The sequence below is a fragment of the Capricornis sumatraensis genome, chromosome 3 (genome assembly GCF_032405125.1).
Source record: "Capricornis sumatraensis isolate serow.1 chromosome 3, serow.2, whole genome shotgun sequence".
NCBI classification, from domain to species: Eukaryota; Metazoa; Chordata; class Mammalia; order Artiodactyla; family Bovidae; genus Capricornis; species Capricornis sumatraensis.
In genome coordinates this window covers 130,114,323-130,133,975 of record NC_091071.1, presented here as the reverse complement: position 1 = coordinate 130,133,975, position 19,653 = coordinate 130,114,323, and the positions used below count along the sequence as shown (strand labels likewise).

Genomic DNA, 19,653 nt, shown 5'->3' with positions numbered 1-19,653 from the left:
TGGCTCAGATGGTAAAGCGGCTGTCTACAATACGGGAGACCCGGGTTCAATCCCTGGGTTGGGAAGATCCCCTGGAGAAGGAAATGGCAATCCACTCCAGTACTATTGCCTGGAAAATCCCATGGACAGAGGAGCCTGGTAGGCTACAGTCCACGGGGTCACAAAGAGTCGGACACGACTGAGTGACTATTAAGACATTAAGATGATCTGTGTAAATGGGATTTTGAATCAAATCTAGCCTTCTCCCTCAGCCTCCCTTCGTCTTCTCTATCTACATATGAATTCTCTTGACTCTTTATTAGTTATCCCAGATTCTCTCTGGATGCATGGATCGTCTAATGTTTCCATGAAGCCATTCAGTCTGAGTGGAGGCTGTTATCTCTCTGCACCACATTGCCCTTGGATTTTGAAAGTGTTTGTAAATTGCAAGACAGTTTGTATTTGTTTAGATTTGTCAAAGTTCTAAGGAAATAGCATATTGAAGTGTAGCCAATTCCTATTCACATGTTCACTTTGTTTTCCTCTGTCCTCCCAAAACACTGAGAGTGTCATCTTGAGAAATTTCAAGGTGATGGAGATGAGAGAAAGACTGTGTGTCTGGCATGCATTTTAAAGCCCCTCATTTTGCTTAAATTGACCATGGCCCTGTCTTTGATTTTGAATATAGTGATGTCAGAAAGCTTAATTATTATAAAATAATAGAGATGCAATACTTTATACAATAAGCCGTTGACAGTTTACTTGTTTTTTTGCAAATAGGACGAGCATGAGAAAATATGAAATAATTTCTCTTCTCTAGTAGAGACCACATTGTTATTTCTGTAGCATCTCAAGGCTCTTTTTTGGCAAGCTTTCAAACTAAGCTTTAAAAAAAATAGTTACATATGGCTTCACTGGATATGACTTAGAAAAATAGGTTCAAAAATCACCATTGCCAGGTCACCTACCTCCTGGTCACTAACATACCACCTGCCTATGGTCTCAATTCTTTTCTGCCCATGGGCCCTTAGATCACTTAACTTAAAGCCCATCACAGTTTACTAAAGCAGACCAGCTCGCTTTTTCTGTGTACTAGGACCAAATTGTATTCTATAATTGCATTGCAGAGGTTGAAGATGAAATTGGAATAAACAAGAGTAAGTATTAAGAGTGACATGTCCCTTGGAACTTGGGAGAGGAAGTGAGCAAAGCAGGGAGGTTAAGGTCTGAGGTAACCACGTACCATCTCCCACTTTTGAACCATTAAAAATTTGACCATATATAGCTTTTTGCAAACCAAGGTATTAGATTGCTCTTCCATTGAGTTAGGAAGCCCTTTTGGGTTTCTGACCATATCTGATGCCCCCTCCTCCAGCTGACCTTAGCGTTATCCTCTTGAACAGGAGTCCCCAACCTCTGGATCTAATCCCTGATGATCTGAGGTGGAGCTGATGTAATAATAATAGAAATAAAGTATACAATAAATGTAATGTGCTTGAATTGACCCAAAATCTTTCCCACTCCCACCCCAGTTCCTAGAAAAATTGTCTTCCATGAAATCAGTCCCTGGTGACAAAAAGGTTGGGAACTGCAGCTGTAAAGGCTTTATTGTCCTCCACTGAGCTGCGTGACAACAGGGGTACTGTGTATGGAGAACACAGCGCCTTCAGGTTCCTGGGGAGTAGCTGTGTATTTAAGCTTAGAGAAGGTTTGAGGGAGGATGAAGAAAGAAGGCAGGGCTTCCCAGGTGGCTAGTAGGAAAGAATCCTCCTGCCAGTATAGGGGCCACAGGAGACATAGGTTCGATCCCTGGGTTGGGAGCATCCCCTGGAGGATGAAATGGCAACCCACTCCAGTATCATTGCCTGGAGAATCCTATGGACAGGGGAGCCTGGCAGGCTGCAATTCATGGAGTCTCAAAGAGTCAGACACAACTGAGCACACAAAGAAAGAAGGCATTAGAAATAGAAGAAAAAAATGAATGGATTTCTGAGGATATTGGTCAAGAAAATTGAAATGCTCTATTTAGTTCAAGGATTAATCTTTCTTGGATGATGGTGAATACTGCCCTGAAAGAGTACTTATATTTGTCATAAAATATTCTTAGTCCTTACTGGTTTTGCTTCATGACCTATGGCAGAACCATAAGTCAATAGGAGAGTCTCTTAAGTGTTCCAAGTAACAAAATTTTCCATGCCTTAAATCTGGTAGGGAAATGCACCTAGAATTGGTAAGGAGACTAGAAATGAAGAAATATTTTTCTAAAAGCAAAGCTTAGAATAAGTGAGAGAATTGAACATTCCTTCTCGTGGCTCAGAGGTTAAAGTGTCTGCCTGCAATGCGGGAGACCTGGGTTCCATCCCTGGGTCGGGAAGATTCCCTGGAGAAGGAAATGGCAACCCACTCCAGTATTCTTGCCTGGAGAATCCCATGGACGGAGGAACCTGGTGGGCTACAGTCCACGGGGTTGCAAAGAGTCAGACACGACTGATCGACTTCACTTTCACTTTCTCCTTTGAGAATTCAAGGAATGTTTTATATCCGTCTGAAGTTCTAGGAGCAGCAACAGCAAAGAAAAACCCACCACCCCCATCCCTGCGTGAAAAATTTCTCAGGCAGATAGTAAAACTCAGTAGGATCTCTAGTCTCAACCTGAATATTGTTAATTCTAACTTGTAAAAGCTAAATAAAAAGTACTTGCTTTTTGACCTTCATTGGTTTTCAATGACTTTTTGAAATGAGTTCCTTTTCTACCTATAGCATATAAACAAAGCTGCCCCACAGTGACTGCTATGACACTCTTAATACCCAACCTCTTGCCACCCATCTCTTTCTCTATGAGAAAAAAAAAGAATCAACTAAGAACTGGCCTTAGTAGTAGATGAGCCCAGGCAAAGATCTTCAAGAATAGATCTGAAGCAAACATCACCGTTGACCAAATTGCCATCCTTTTTATTTTACCTAAAATGGGCATCTCTGTTTGCTCCTTTACCAAAGGCACAAGCACTCCAAGGGAAAAAAGGTATGGAGTTTACTATCTCTGTAATGGGGAAAGCTTTATCAACTGTACTCCCTAGAAAGGTCACTCCTGCTTTGGCTCTCTGACTACAATTTAGTTACCTCCAGGTTGGTGGTTACTCCTAGCCTTTAAGCTCTTTTCTAGGCGTGGAAAACTCTTGTTTAAATATTGATAAAGGTATTATCTAAACACTGAAGTATTTATGGCTTTATGTATATTTAACTACATGCTAATTAGTTATATTTTCATCTTAAATTTAAGAGAAAATACTGGAGCAAAATTTAAAGAAATAGCACCACCTAGGGACAAATGAATGTCAACTCTGCAATTTCTGTTTTCTTTCTCCTTAAGAGTCTTGGACCGTCATCACTTTTTTGTTGGAGGAAAATATGTCTTAAATCCTCATTCCTAAGTGTTCTTGCTTGGAGAATCCCAGGGACAGGGGAGCCTGGTGGGCTGCTGTCTATGGGGACACACAGAGTCAGACAAGACTGAAGCGACTTAGCAGCAGCAAGTGGTTCCCAGACTTTTGAGTCTTTTGAATTGTCTGCATTTCTCCCAGCCAAGATGCAGACTCTGTAATCAGATAGCGTTTAGGAGCTCTCCTCCATTGTACATTTTGTGGTTGCTGATGGTGTCGTATTCTTTTTTTCGGTTAGTGCTCCTTTCCCCAAAAAATATTTCAGTAAGTTTTCAAGTTTGCTTCCATCTTCCTTTACTTTCCAAATCTTTTCAATTCAGGCTATAATCATACAAGATTAAGCTAGAGAAAAGATCCTATTATTTCTATTTTTCCCCATCAACCTGAGAATCTTTCACTATAATGATTATTTATTTCACTCAACATGCAGTTACCAAAAGAGTTGGGGTTCCCTAGGGTCTCAGTTGATATAGAATCTGCCTGAAATATAGGAGACGTGGGTTCAATCCCTGGGTTGGGAAGATCCTCTGTAGAAGGAAATGGCAACACCCACCCTACCCCACCCCCCACCCCATATTCTTGCCTGAAAAATCCCATGGACAGAGGAGCCAGGCTGGGCTGCAATCCATGGTGTCGCCAAGAGTCAGACACAACTGAGCACAATGTTCCAAAAGAGTCAGACATGACTTAGCTGCTACACAACAGCAACAGCAACTTTGACTAACTTCCCTTGGCACAGATTATACATAGCTCCTCTTAAGTCTAAGGAATAGACTTATGGGATATAAAATAAAAATTATTCTGTTCAACCTTGTGGTTTTATAAGATATTCCAGTCCACAGTCAAAAGCAGCTGGTCCTAAACTTTAGTGTGCTGTGAAATTTAGAAATGAAATCAATTCTGGTTCTGTAGATCTGAGCTAGGACACAGGATTCACATTCCTACCAAGAACCCTGAATGATTCAGATGCATGTAGTCTGCAGTTCACTATGAGAAATATTTAAGTGATTATTTGCTTTCCATTGTAGCATTCTTTAAATAATCATTTTAAAACACAAGTATATGAGTTTCATCACAAAAATGAACTTGTGCTTTTAAAATCTTGTATTTTAACCCCAGGATTAGGAAAACATTTCTTTTGAGACTTAGAAAAATAACAGTTACATAAATTTCATTTTGGTTTTAAAAATAATATCTGAATCAAAGAATACATAATATATTCTCTCAGTTGGGGGTACTTTGTGTCTAAAGTAATAGTAATATTTTTGTGGATATTAGTGTTTTTAGAAAATTCTATAAATGACTGCTGCTGCTGCTAAGTCGCTTCAGTCGTGTCCGACTCTGTGCGACCCCAGAGACGGCAGCCCACCAGGCTCCCCTGTCCCTGGGATTCTCCAGGCAAGAACACTGGAGTGGGTTACCATTTCCTTCTCCAATGTATGAAAGTGAAAAGTGAAAGTGAAGTCGCTCAGTCCTGTCTGACTCCTAGCAACCCCATGGACTGCAGCCTACCAGGCTCCTCTGTCCATGGGATTTTCCAGGCAAGAGTACTGGAGTGGGGTGCCATTGCCTTCTGCACTATAAACGACTACTACTTAATTAAAAGTGTAGAACTTTGGTATTTGGTGCAATGCTGACTAGTGGGTAGATTCTGTACATTTTCCATGTTTTGCCTTAACCTATGTCAGAGAATGCCATCATAACTTAAGTGATAAAGAGGTGGTGTATAAATTCAGCACATTTCCAGCTGATCATTAAAATGGCAATTTGCTAAACTATTGCTTATCTTAATCCTATGGTTTCTAAAGAGTTAAGTGGAGTAAATGTTTCTTTTTTGCGATAATAAAAAGTGTATCCCCCCCCCGCCCCCGTGGAATTATAATGTAGATAATGGTGGAGGGTTTCAGGTCAGTTTTGAAAATTGCAATGATTTATAGCAGTTTAGTCATCTTTAGGCCTAAGAGGACCAAACAAGTTAATACATCTTTTGACTTTTTTAATTTACTGCAGACAAAAGTTGAAAAACCACTCTAATAAACTATAATGGAAAAGATATAAAATATATATATTTATAACTGAATTATTTTGTTGTACACTGGAAACTAACTCAACATTGTATATTAACTATACTTAAATATTTTTTAAAGTTGGAAAAAAAAAAACCTCCTTGGAGGAAACTTTTACTAGTAGATCATAGTAGATGAAAAACATTTTGGATGATTTTCTCAGTTTAAACCAGGGTAGTTTAAAAATTGTCAGTGTAACTAAAAATTCTGCAATTCTTCTCTAGAATAATTTCCATTTCTCTAAGCTTCTTTAAAATGTGATGTTATATAATGTAAACAATAAGAATCTACTATATAGCATAGAGAACTATATTCAATATCTTACAACAACATATAATGGAAATGAATCTGAAAAAGATCATATATAAGTATATTGAATCACTTTGCTGAATACCTAAAACTAACACAACACTGTCAATGAACTATACTTAATTTTTCTTAAAAAATGTGATGTTAGACAGAAACCTGCAATATCATATACACTCTATTAGAAATTGTGGAATGTTTCAGGTTGATGTTACTTGCTCTTTGTTTTTTTCTCTCTCTTTCTCTCAATTTTTAGAGTAAAGATGGTAAAAGTCCGCTGCACATGACAGCTGTCCATGGAAGGTTCACACGGTCGCAAACCCTCATTCAGAATGGTAAGAGAGATTCTGCCACAGTGTCGTCACTGGAACAGTTTCTTGGTGTGACTTGAGTTTGGCTGTCAGTTATTTGAATGTGAAATACAATGCTCTGTTAGTGTTTATTACGCTTGGATTTATACTATCCTTTGTGAACTTGGCTAAAAGCTCCTTATCAGACAGGTTATCACCACCCAGCTTAGAAATAAGGACGTAGAACCATAAGCTTCATAGTCAATTCCTAGTCAAAGAACATGTGAGTTTTGAAACTGGAAATGATATATAGGCTTAAGATCCTACATGTTTTACTCAGAAACTAGTAAAAATGAGTATCAGGCATTTTCTAGCAGCAAAGCTGAATTATTTTTAAATTTTCAAACCCACCATAGTTTCATAAGTTGAAACTCATTAAGCTACTTGGGCAAAGGTAAGAAAAATGAGATGACTCAGCAGAAAAGCAGGTACATACATGATATAAAGGGTGATAAAATCACAGGCTTGATAGAGACCTTGTAAAGTCACAGAATCTAGTAATATTCCAGACTTACAGTAAAGATGTGCTTGAACCATTGGGTTGTCTCTGCAGCCAAAATACTAGGGAGTGTCACTTCGCATCATGGTTTATGTTACTATTAGAGGGTAATGGCCAGAATCTGGGAGTGCACTGACCTTGCTAGCACAACTTCTGTTATCTTAGCTAATCTTGAAGACACTTGAAAAAAAAAAACAGGTTTAGTTCAGATTTTTGCTGACATTTCACATAAATTCAGCAGTTACTAAACTATCTTTAGTTGACCCACATTTCTAGATCTCAAAACTCAGACATTAGTCAGTTTTTTAGACTTGTCTTCCTGCCATCTGTAAGAATATTGGATGACATACACTTGAAGCATTAGTGGTATTATCAGGAAGATCCCCTGGAGGAGGACATGACTACCAACTCCAGTATTCTTGCCTGGAGAATCCCCATGGACAAAGGAACCTGGCGGGCTACAGCCCACAGGGTCTTGAAGAGTCAGACATGACTGAAGTGACTTAGCATGCACAAGGTATGTCTTAGGCACTGAAGTCATTTGACACCATGCTGAGAAATTATGCTGAGGGAGCAAAATATCTGCAGCAAAGCACAGGAAATTTATAAGCACTTCAGTGAAACTATAGAAGAAAAGCAGTCCCAGCAAATTTCCAGTGAGCAAATGCAGGTAATTGAAAATTAACTGCACAGCACCTATTAGTTCTAGTTTGAAATATGTGGTATACCTTTGACATTCACTTTACTGAAAAACCACTTGTGTTGTTTCGTTTCTCTTGAAATCAAGGGAGGTGGGGAGGGACCCTGGCATCTCTCCTTTGCACACTTTCCTCATCCCACTCTTGTAGAAGGAAATGGCGGGACACTTCAGTATTCTTGCCTGGGAAATCCCATGGACATAAGAGCCTGGCAGGCTACAGTCAGTCCATGGGGTCGCAAAAGAGTTGGACACGACTTAGCAACTTCAGCAACTAAACAGCAACGACTCATCCCCACCGTATTTCTCAATTGTTTTTCAGAAACAGTGTCCACTGGCTTAAAAATAAACAAAACCAGGGAGCTATTTGGTATCCAATTTGAAAATTTTAATGTGAATATAATCACTGGGCTTTAGCTTAATGGCATTAAAAGACATTGTTCCCTGTTGAAGCAATTTCAAGCACTAGTGATCAGACCAGAGAAGAAGCAGCTTTTCACCTTGTAAGCACTGCATTCCTACAGGTCCATCTCTGCGGGCCAGATCTGTGTCATGCTAGTGTGCTTAAAGCAGTCTTGGGGGGCCGCTGGCTGCTTTGATCTTTTCACAAACCATCCCTGTGAACTTAAATTTCCATGCACTCTACTAGAATTCTTGCTAGACCTTTGAATGGGAATGAGACCTGGAAAAGACCCTATGTCTTGTCCTCTGTGATCTAGGAGCTTGTCTCAGAGCCTATTCTTGGCTGGCCTGGCATCCTCCTTTGTGGGTTGAGCGGAGTCCAGGGTCCTAAAATACTGAAAATATAGTGGCTATAGTATGTAACTTATTATATATAATGATTGACTGTCCTTCACATTGTGCCAGGCACTTGACTAAGCACTCCACATAAATCCCTCCAGCCACCCCCATGAGAAAGAGGTGCTGTTATTATCTCCATTTCAACTATGGAGAAACTGAGGCAGAGAGGTTGTCACTTCTGTTGGGATACCTGGCACATATGTTGAGGAACAGAGATTCGAACTCAGGAAGACTAACACTGGAGACTGAACTCTCACTCACTCACTTATAAATGTGTTATCTGGATGAACAATGACATGTTAAATTGTGTTTTTAAAAACTTGAATTCTGTTTAAGACTTGCTTGTATTTGGCATGGAATCATCCCTGTAAAAGGATAATTTGGCATTCTCTTCTCTCAGCCAACAATTCTTTGCGTTCATTACACATGTGAGAACTGTGAGTTCTTCCAGTTGACATTTTTTAAAACATGCCCTTAGGGACAAGAATAGGAAGCTCTTTTCTTTCCTCCTGTTTGTTGGTTTCCTTTTGGGAAAAGTCCAGAGACTCACACCCCCAGGGCCTGGTGTCCATCCTCCAGAGTGGATCCCTACCCAGCAGGACCCTGAATGCCCATCCCCCATGGGGACATCACTTGGTCCTGAGACCTGCTGAGGGACATGCTTGGCATTTCTTTGGTTATATTGCTCTGATAATCTGGACTTTTTGCAGCATTTCTCTGCTTCTCTGACTGCTCTCTAGTCAGGGCTATTAGTTCTTTATAATACCTTGCCCCTGCCCCCAATCATTCAGTTTTGGTAAGGTGATCATTTTTTAAAACTCTTTTTTAAGTTAATAAACAAAGAGTACCTCTGCTGTTCAGTCACGTTGTTTGTTATCTGAAGCTGCGTTGTCAGAACCAGAGAGGGGAAGAATTAAATGAAGACATAATCTGATATCAGAAGGCATTTGATCCAGCCATTTGCACAAGCAGCTGCCTTAGATGCTGCCCAGCAGGTTACAAAAGTTCAAAATGATGTTTTTTTTTTTTTTTTATAGAAGCTTTAAAAATAAATAGAGTTTGAAAAGGAAGAGCCAAGGGATAGGTTAGGATGATTCATTGTGAGATTTTTTATATTTGGGCTCATAGCCCTTCCAAGGCAACTTAATAAGATGACTATTCTTATTTGTACAATGAAAAGCTAATTTCAGATGAATGCCTAGATAATGCTGCATAAATCATCTCTTCCTATATGCTCTGCTTGTGTCTAAACTCACAAATGTTTATTTTCTTCACTAATTATCAATGCTGGATTACCAACATTTAATTTGCAACTTTCAAATAAAGAGTAAAGATATTTGAATTCCAAGCAACTGTTAAAGATTTTCAAATGAAAATGGAAAGCTTTGGGAGTGACCATAAAATAGAAATTAATTCATCTAGAGGTCCTAAACATATTTCTGAATAACAAATAATCTATTTTCCTACTAAATTATGATGTTTTCCAGAAGTATATTTTAAAGGACAATTTAAGATAATTACCCATATTTTTACAGTTTTAAATTAACTTATGAAATGATAGTGACAACAAAGAAACTTTATCAGCTCAAATCCCCTAGACCATCCTTTCCAGTATTTTTCACTCTTCTCTTTTCCTGTCTTATTTTTGGAATATTTGAGGCTGATAAACACGGAGCCACTAACACTTGGTTCATAAGAACATGAGCAATGTAGTGTTTGTACAAAGATTTCTTTGAGGTTCCACTCTTCGATCAGCTCTGTGGGTGGACCTTTTAGGCTGACCACTGTGGGCAGCTCTCACATGGGTACCTGTATCCTGGATTACTCTGAGGTATCCATGGAGACCAAGTGGCTGCCTGTCCCCAAGGCATAAAAATGATCTAAATTGATGCTTCTAAGTTTAAATTATTGCGAGCTATTTCTTGAGTCCCTAAAAGTTTGCAGTAGAGATCAAACCAGTCAATCCTAAAGGAAATCAACCCTGAATATTTATTGGAAGGACTGACGCTGAAGCTCCAATACTTTGTCTACCTGATTCAAAGAACTGACTCATTGGAAAAAGCCCTGATGCTGGGAAAGATTGAAGGCAGGAGGAGAAGGGGACGACAGAGAATGAGATAGTTGGATGGCATCACCAACTCAGTGGACATGGGTTTGAGCAAGCTCTGAGAGTTGATGACGGATAGGGAAGCCTGGAGTGCTGCAGTTCATGGGGTCGCAGAGTCTGACACGACTGAGTGACTGAACTGAAAAGTTTGCAGTAACTAATTTTGTTTTATTATTTTTCTTGATTGTAGCCTGCACAGGCTCCTTTGTCCATGAAATTCTCCAGGCAAGAAAACTGAAGTGGGTTTCCATTTCCTTCTCCAGTAAAATGAATACATACTCACTGTAAATAAAATTAAATTATTAACAAGATCCCCATCAATGTGTCTCCTTAATCCCACTCAATAATTTCTATTGACAATTTGATGAAATGTCCAGATTTTTTACATGTATTTAAGAATGTACATATAAAGATATATAATTACTTTTATGGAAATGATAATAGTCTATATATTTGAGCAACTGGTTTTAAAAATCAATACTTCGCTGCTGAAACAAAGATATGAGAAAAGATCAGCATTTGTGTTCAAGCTGCCGTTTTTATTTCTCTGTCACAAAGTCAAAAAAGGATTACCATTTTGTAAACAGCTATTAAGTTGCAAAATCCAAATGTGTACATTTATTGGCACATGCTGAAGTCTTGGCTGTGGAGTGAAACATCTTAAATCCTATGTAAACGGATGTACTAATTGGAGTTTTTTTTAAACATCTTCCCCTTCTACAAAGGCCACACATATTTGTAATTATTTCACTGTTTAGGAGAGAATCTCATTCATTAACTCTGGTTTACCAGCACACCTGGCTAGAAAGAATATTGTTTGTTGGAAATAAATCTTAGGGGGTTGGTGGTCATAGTAGGATTCGTTAGAGTGAAGGGCTATGCAGCTATTATTGTGAAGATTTTATAACGGTCATATCATAAGTGATAGTGTTGTGGCCTGGAAGTTAATGTTCTTTCCTTAGATCTGAAAAGACTTTCAATGGCTTCTTTTTGGTTCTCAAATATACTGCTAACGGGAGTACAAATGGGCACAGACTTTCTCAGAAGCAATTTCCCAGTGTCCATCAAGAGCCTTAAAAATACTTCCAATCCAGTAGTACTAATTCTCAAAACACTGCTGGAGGAGATCATCTGAAATGTGGATAAAGTTATGTATAATTATGTTCATTCCTGTGTTTTTCCTAGTTGCAAAATTGGGCATAGCCTAAATGCCTTGTAATTGGGGCCTTTCTAAGTAAATTCTCTAAATACTGATATCATGGAGATTTGCAGTTATTTTAATGAAATAAATTAATGACATGGGAAGTATTTGTGATGTAATATTAAGGGGGAAGTCAGGATACAAAACTGTTTGTATTTTATGATCTTAACCATGGGAAATGTCTTCACACACAAATGCACATACACACAAACAGGAAAGGAAAAATCCAGGTAATACTGATTACCTCAAAATAATGTGAAATTATAGATGACTTCTGTTTTCTTTTTTGTATTTTACAGCATCTTCTAAATTTTCTACAATGAGAAAATTACTTTCTCAGTAATATTATTTAAAGTAAATGTTGAATATCTTTTTAGATCTAAGCCATGTATATAATATTTACATTTCTCAGGATTTTGTATTTCTTATTCTGGAATGTATAAATGTGTATATGTAGTTTAGCTACACAAATCAAACATTATAGTATTAGTTTCTTAAAATGATATATTTTAGTTTTAAAACATCAGCTTAGTTTAGTTCAATATAATTGATAATGAGGTAAAGCTGAAGATTTGACCTACTCTAAAATACCTGATATCTAAAAGCATGAGCTGATAATTCAATAACTTAATTGCTTTCCATAATGATGCAGAGATTTGTTTATGAGCAGGATAGTCAGGAAATAAAACCTTAGACTAATTTATGTTTGGTGCTCCAATATCTTAGGTGCTTTCTTTTATTAAAAGCAGAAACACACATGGTCTTCCATAAGCACAAGTGCACACTGTGTGTTTTTTCTCCTTGGTGTGCTCCCTGTCCGTTACTCCCTCCCCTTTTCCTTTAGCTTTCTGCAGGCCCTTCCTGTATGATTGGGATATAAATTTTATATACTGTAAAAGCTCATCATTGTAAAGTGTGCAATTCCGTGGATTTCAGTATCTTCACATGGCTTTACAATCATCGCCATTGTCTAATTCCAGAACATTTTCATCATCTGCCCCCAAGAACCTCATCCTATTTAGCAGTCACTCCCCATTCCTCCCTCTCCTTATTTCTCCTTATTCCTTGATTTTCAGAGGCTCTTAAAATACTTGAAAGTTTACTCTATCAGTAATGCATATAGCAAATATTTTCACATGTCAGTTTCTGTATTGCTAGGGTGTGGGGAAAACTTTTAAAACCACAATGCAAAATCTAAATACAATAAAAGATATTATAAAACAAGATTTTTCAGGGTAAAACACCAAAGACAAAGAAAATCTAGGACAAAAATATTTGTAACAAGCCTGGCGTGCTGCAATTCATGGGGTCGCAAAGAGTCGGACACGACTGAGCGACTGAACTGAACTGAGTTGAATTACTGCTAAGTGGGTAATCTCCCAACTCTTCTAAGAACCTTTAAAAATTAAGGAATAAAAAGATGATACACACGCACACACTCTTAGAAAAATGGGCAAAAGTCATGAACAAATGGTTCATAGAAAAAGATAAACAAATGGCCCTTTAATATATGAAAAGATTCTTCCTTAACAAGAGAAATGTAAATAAAGACTACAATGTGAGAAACCAGTTTTCACTCATTACATGGAATATATTCAAAAGCTTGGCAAGACTGAAGAAAAAGAAACTCTTACACATTGCTCACATGAGTGCAAAGTTGTATAGCACCTAGAGAAGGATATGTGGCAAAATCTAATAAAACCATACGCTCATTTTTTTGACCTAGAAATCCCCTGTCTAATAATTTATTCTGAGGATACACTCAAGAAATACAAAACAATGTTTGCATAAAGGTATTCACTGCAGCATTCCTGATAATAGCAAAATTATTTTTACTACCTAAATGTTCATCTATACCAGACTGGTTTACTTAACTAATCCATCTGTGCAATGAAAAACAAGTCATACAAAAATGAGGAAGATATCCAAAGAAGTGATCTCTAGGAGTGAATTCCAGGGTACATGATTAAGTTAGGGGCGGGGGGGAAGGCATGGCATAAAATAATTTGTTTATTTTTTACAAAGAGAAACACAGAAAGCATAAATGAAAACTGGTGAAAATGATTAATTACTATAGGATGTGTTTGAGGGTGAAGTGGAAGGGATAGAAATGAGGCTTTTTAAAAGTATAGACTTCTGAAACACGTGTTTTGCGTATTAAATAAAGTTAAAGCCAGTAAAATATTTGAAGGCAAAATCAAATGAGTGCTGAGTCACTTCAGTCGTGTCCAGCTCTGTGGTACTATGAACTTTAGCCTGCCCAACTTCTCTGTCCATGGGATTCTCCAGGCAAGAATACTGGAGTGGATCACCACGCCCTTCTCCAGGGGATCTTCCTGACCCAGGGATTGAACCCACGTTTCTTATGTCTCCTGCATAGGCAAACAGTTTCTTTACCACTAGTGCCACCTGGGAAGCCCACAGTCAAATGAGGCTGTCTATCAAATTGATATAAGCACACAGAATAAAGAATTTAGATAACTTTTGAATAGAGTGCTCCCTGTTTATGCTGAAATCATTGTGGGAAACTTTGCTGGGAAAGTGGATATTTGCACAGTTTGGAAGTATCACCCGCAAATTCTTTGCTAATTATAAAAAGGGAAAAGACATTTTACAGTGGAGAGTGTGAGCAGGCATCACCTTAGCCAAGTAATCAAGCCTCTTTATTTTTTTTTTCTCTTACCATCAACATTTTATTATAAATACTTTAAAGCATAAAGAAAAGCTGAATATCATATAGTGAACATTCACATATTTCCCACCTAGCTTCTATCACTGTTAAGCATTTTGCTGTATTTGCTTGATCATGTACCTATGTATCCACTCTTTTTTGTCTTGATTGTGGTAGAATATGTTTAACATTACATTTACCATTTAAACTATTTTTAAGCATATGGTACTGTGGCATTAAATACATTCACATAGTTGTGCAGTCATAACCACTATCCATTTGCAGAACTGTTTGATCTTCCCGAACTGACAGTCTGTACCCACTGTAAGTAATCAACATTTGTATCATCCAGTAACGGACTAGCTTGATCTTTTGTGTGTGCTGTGGAGATGGGATGGGAAGTGCACTTCAACTTTGGGATATTCTTGCCAAAATATTTAGCTTGAATCTAATAATGAGGAAATAACCAGACAATTCCAGAATGCACTATATCATATACGACTCCTGGCTTAGTCTCCAAAAATATCAATAACTTGAGAGATACCTACATACATACATAAAAGGCAGGGAGATTGTTCCAGATGATCAGAATCTAAAGAGACACGACAACTAAATGTTCAGACTCTTTGAATCCTTGATTAAAAAAAAAAAAAACAATTATAAAGCACATTTTCAGGGACAGTTGGAATACACACTGTATATTACACAAAATTATGGTATCTGTTAAATTTCTTGGGTATGATAGTTACAGGGTATGATGGTATTGTGGTTATACGGGAGACTGTCTTTGTTCTTAGAGGTGAAATCCATGATGTCTAACTTATTTCTAAATGGTTCTTCAAATAAATTAATAGACTAATTGTATTTCATTTATTATATATCTTTTCACATATATGAAAAGAGGAGAGAAAGACATAGTAAAATAAGATTTGGGGAAAAATGAGGCAATATACAATAAAATAAAATGGAACTACTATATTATTAAAGGAACTGTAGGTAATATGATAGTTTTGATAAATATGGATACTTTTAGCTTATAGTTTATGCTTTTACTCGTTTTACTCATCACATTTTAAATTAGATAATCAAACTACATAAATCTTTTCTTGAACTCGATTCCTTTGGTTCTTATGCTATAACATAAGGTTTACATAGGTCTTTAATTCAGCAAGTAAAATTAAAATTGAATATGTCTTCAAAGATACATTTTGTGGAATTTGATTACATTGTTTATTTAGAGAGGGAACCTAGTTGTAAGACTTTAGATTCTTAAATAAGACAACGTGGAAAGGTTTTTAAAAAGTATTTCTAATAGACTTCCTTCCATGCAGATTTAATAATACTACAACTTCAGATGGTGACTTGTTCCCTTAAAAAGCATTCTTGTTCTCGAGAGCAGAGATGCACAGAATAGAAATGAAATCAGCATTTGGTCAATGTGAGTATATTATCTGAGTCAACATGAATCCTTACGTTATTCTGTATTAAAATGTCTCTTTCAGGAGGTGAAATTGACTGTGTGGATAAGGATGGTAACACTCCTCTTCATGTGGCTGCAAGATACGGTCATGAGCTTTTGATTAACACCTTAATAACCAGTGGAGCTGACACAGCCAAGTAGGTTACAGCAAAAATACAGTGGATTAATTGCCACATGTGGGAGTACTGCCAAAGGGGTTCTGCCATGCTGTAGATAGATCCTATTTGTCCAAGTTAAGGTAGATCTGCAACATTATGCTAAACACAAATTAAATTAGAACTAAATTAAGTGATTTTTAATGACAGTTGCAAGGAAGAACCAATTTTATTTTTCAGCTATATCAGAAAGAGGCCTATTTCAGTGGTTTTAATTAAGGGAACTTGAACATTATTCCTAAATCTCTGTTTTTTAATATTCTGTTTTTTCCAATGTATAGTGTTAGTTAAGCAGGAAAAATAAAACATAATTGGGCAAACTCAGATTTTATTCAGAGTACCATTTTGCATATGTTAATAACCTGTGTTTAATGATATGGTTATACTGTGTAATTGAGTAAATCTGTCACATAGGGAAGAGGGACCTGACTTAATTTTGCACTTCAATTCAACAAGAATATGTGAAGCATCTATATGAACCCATTGCAATGTTGGGTGCTGTGGGAAATTTCAGATATACGTTACCTGGTTGGTACCTCCCAGGAGCTCATAATTTTGTTGGAGGCCCAAAATCCACTTAAGATGAAGAACCATGCAAGACCGTATTTAGCAAAGTTCAAAATGAAACAAAACTTTAATGGCAAAATATTTAGTGTAGACAATATATGCCATAGGGTGTAGACAGGAAGGAGAGAGCTCAAAGGTGGCCACAGTTTTTAAGGACAAGGTGATTTTTAGGTAGACTTTGAAGGATGGGAATTATGTGAATAGAGCAGAGAGTGGCAGACTTCCCAAGCAGGAGCAGATACAGCTCCCACGGGGAGGGTGGCCTAGTGGGGTGGAAGTTGGCCTGGTGGAGTGGAGGGTGTGTGATGGTGCCATGCTCTGCCAAAAGCTGCATTATATCATGGTGGGAGACCCAGCCTTTAGTGGGCACTAGCTGGGCTCCAGTTCAAGCTGCCTTATTTGTGAGCTGTGTGACCTTGAGCTTGTTGCTCAACCTGTCTGCACACTGACTTCTTCATTTGGCAAATGGGAGTAAAATAGTATCTACCATAGGTTTGTTATGAGGATTAAAGGACTTAATTACTAGTAAAGCTCCCTGGTATGTGTTAAGATCTGTGTGTGAGTTATCTAAATGCATCTGCTAAGGTATGCAACAAGATAATCCAACTTAATAGCTCTTTGAACAGTGCCTGGCTTATAGTAAGCTATCAGTAAATGCTAACTATTAATTATTATATTATTAACTAATTATTTATTATAAGTTATTATTAAGTATTGCTTCATAATATCTAGCATGTTAGGGGAGTGGAAAGAGATGAGTTGGAAAGGCAGGACGAACCACATTTCAGAGGACCTCAAACATCCTCGAACAGAGGAGTTGGATACCATTCTGAGGCATTCAGAAGTTGTTAAAGAATTATAACTATGTGTAGGGTAGGTTGTGTCTAATGATCCCATTTGTGTGTAAGAAAGATCACTCTAATAGCAGTCCAGACAGACTGAAAGTGGTCCAGACTTAAAACACTTGACAGAAGAAGAAATGAGGTCTCAAGCTAAGGACAAGACTGAGGATGGAGAGACACTGACAAATATTAATAGCAAGAACAGTGGGTTGTCTCAGAAGAGAAAGGAATCCGCTTCAAGTCAAAGGACCTGTTTGACTGGGAGGTTGCAACTCTGAAGCAGCAGCTCAGTTTCCTGGAAAGAGCAGTGTCCTAGGGTTTTGGAGGCATTCACCAGATTCTAGAGTTGCAAGCAGCCATGGCACCCCAAAGTCAAAGATCTTAAATGTTCAGTGTCAGTTAAGCAGAAATAAAGTATTTAGGCACAAACTATCTTCACCCTGTGATGTGTTCATATTTTCAGTGATTTTTTTCAGATTTGAACTCATCTGAAAAATGAGTTTTTTAAAAAAAAATTTGAACTTTATCTCTTAGGGATAAAGATAAACAGGGCTCAATACTTAAAATTTCTGAAAAACCACATTTAACGCAGTAAGCACAAAGTCTATTTCCTTGAGATTATTTTACCTTCAATTTGTACGAATGATGTTATTGGTCAAGTAGCCTTTCTTTCTACTGACCGTGCTGGGGACACTGGCCAGGGAAACATTGTCCCAGCCTCAAAGAGCCGCATATGCTTCCTTCTGCCCCAGCATATCTGGGGTTAAGACATGCTTTCTTCAGTAACAGTGGTTCATTAAGGCAACAACTGTGTGTGTGTGGGTGTGTGTGTGTTTGTGTGTGTGTGTGAGTGAGTGTGTATGTTGTGTGGGGAGGGAAGTCACCTAAAGGGAAAATATCCAAGTGAAGGCACAGGAGAATTGATGGTTGAATTTGCTAAAGGCTTGGGCTTCCCTGATAGCTCAGTTGGTAAAGAATCTGCCTACAATGCAGGAGACTCCGGTTCAATTCCTGGGTCAGGGAGATCTGCTGGAGAAGGGATAGGCCACCCACTCTGGCATTCTGAGGCTTCCCTTGTGGCTCAGCTGGTAAAGAATCTGCCTGCAGTGTGGGAGACCTGGGTTTGATCCCTGGGTTGGGAAGATCCCCTGGAGAAGGGAAAGGCTACCCACTCCTGTATTCTGGCCTGGAAAATTCCTTGAACTGTATAGTCCATGGGGTCGCGAAGAGTCAGACTGAGCGACTTTCACTTTTCCCCAGAAAGTCACTGTTCTCTGGGCTCCTTGAGGATTTATCTAGGGTAGCTCATTAAAGAGGAGTAAAACAGGCCTTTCCTTCTATAAATAAGTGAACAAAAAAGAGCATTTATGAAAACAACCCATTTTAATTCATAAACAATATGGCCAATGTATTTTTAAAGATCTCTTTATGACAAGTTTTATAGTCATTACTTTCTGATGAATTTATTTGCATCTTATTTTCAGGTCTTGATTAAATGTTCTTTGTTTTTTCTTTTTTGTTTCTCTGAACTTTGTCAGTTTCTGCAGTGTGACTCGGTGTTTATGCAACTTTATGTGGTATCAAAGCCTTTGGGTTTTTTCTTCTTTGTCAGTTTTGGGGTACTTGTCTCTAGGATTTTTTTAATTTGTATTCCATCTTATCAATTAAACTCTCACTACTTTTTCTGCCTCAATTGTAGCAGAATTAGTGGTATTATAGTTTTACAGGTAACTGATTCTGATATTCTTACATTCACTGAATATCTGTTGATGGCTTGTTAAGTGTCACCCACTGTGTTAGGTTCTGGGGTCACAGAGCTTGCTGCCAAGGAGTTTATAGCCTGTCGAAGTGGGAAAAGTAAAAGTGAAAGTGTTAGTCACTCAGCCGTGTCCAACTCTTTGTGACTCCATGAACTGTAGCCCATGAAGCTCCTCTGTCCATGGAATTCTTCAGGCAAGAATACTGGATTGGATTGCATCTCCTTCTCCAGGGCAAGAATTAAATAGGCAGTGAGAATCATGCATGCTAAGTTTGATGGCAGAACAACTGCCAGGTGCCACTGGAGTACAGGAGAACATATATGGGATGTATCAGGACCAGCAAATCTTCCCAGAAGAGGGATGGTTAACTCGTATGACAAGTAGCAATTAGTTATATAACTGAAAGTCTTTCAGGTCCTAAGCATCTGCTTAGGTTATTTTTATTAAAATGTTTGAATAAGTATAAACATAAGACTAAATAGAGACTCCCTAGGCTTTTGAGTCTCATATAGCAATAAATTTTAACAAATTGCAAAATACATACAAAAAGAAACCCACAATGTTCACCATAACTGCACAGGACGATAATAACAAATGCTCATGAGTTCTTACTTATGCTAGGCCCCACTCTGAGAGGTTACATTTAACTGTCACCACAACCCCATGGGGTAAGTGCTGTGATTATGCCCATCTTACAGGTGAAGTAAAAGAGGTTTAGTTAGCTTTCTGAGG

The 19,653-nt window shown here is 37.9% G+C and overlaps 1 protein-coding gene across 1 annotated transcript in view; it reads left to right on the top strand.

The window, feature by feature from the left end:
- The window catches only part of ANKRD44 (ankyrin repeat domain 44), a 222,332-nt gene extending 206,594 nt beyond the window's left edge, over positions 1-15,738 (top strand). The window contains exons 9-10 of the mRNA XM_068967953.1: positions 6,048-6,126; positions 15,620-15,738. Coding sequence (XP_068824054.1) covers positions 6,048-6,126; positions 15,620-15,738 — 198 coding nt within the window. The remainder of the gene's footprint in view (positions 1-6,047; positions 6,127-15,619) is intronic.
- The last annotated feature ends 3,915 nt before the right edge of the window (positions 15,739-19,653 follow it).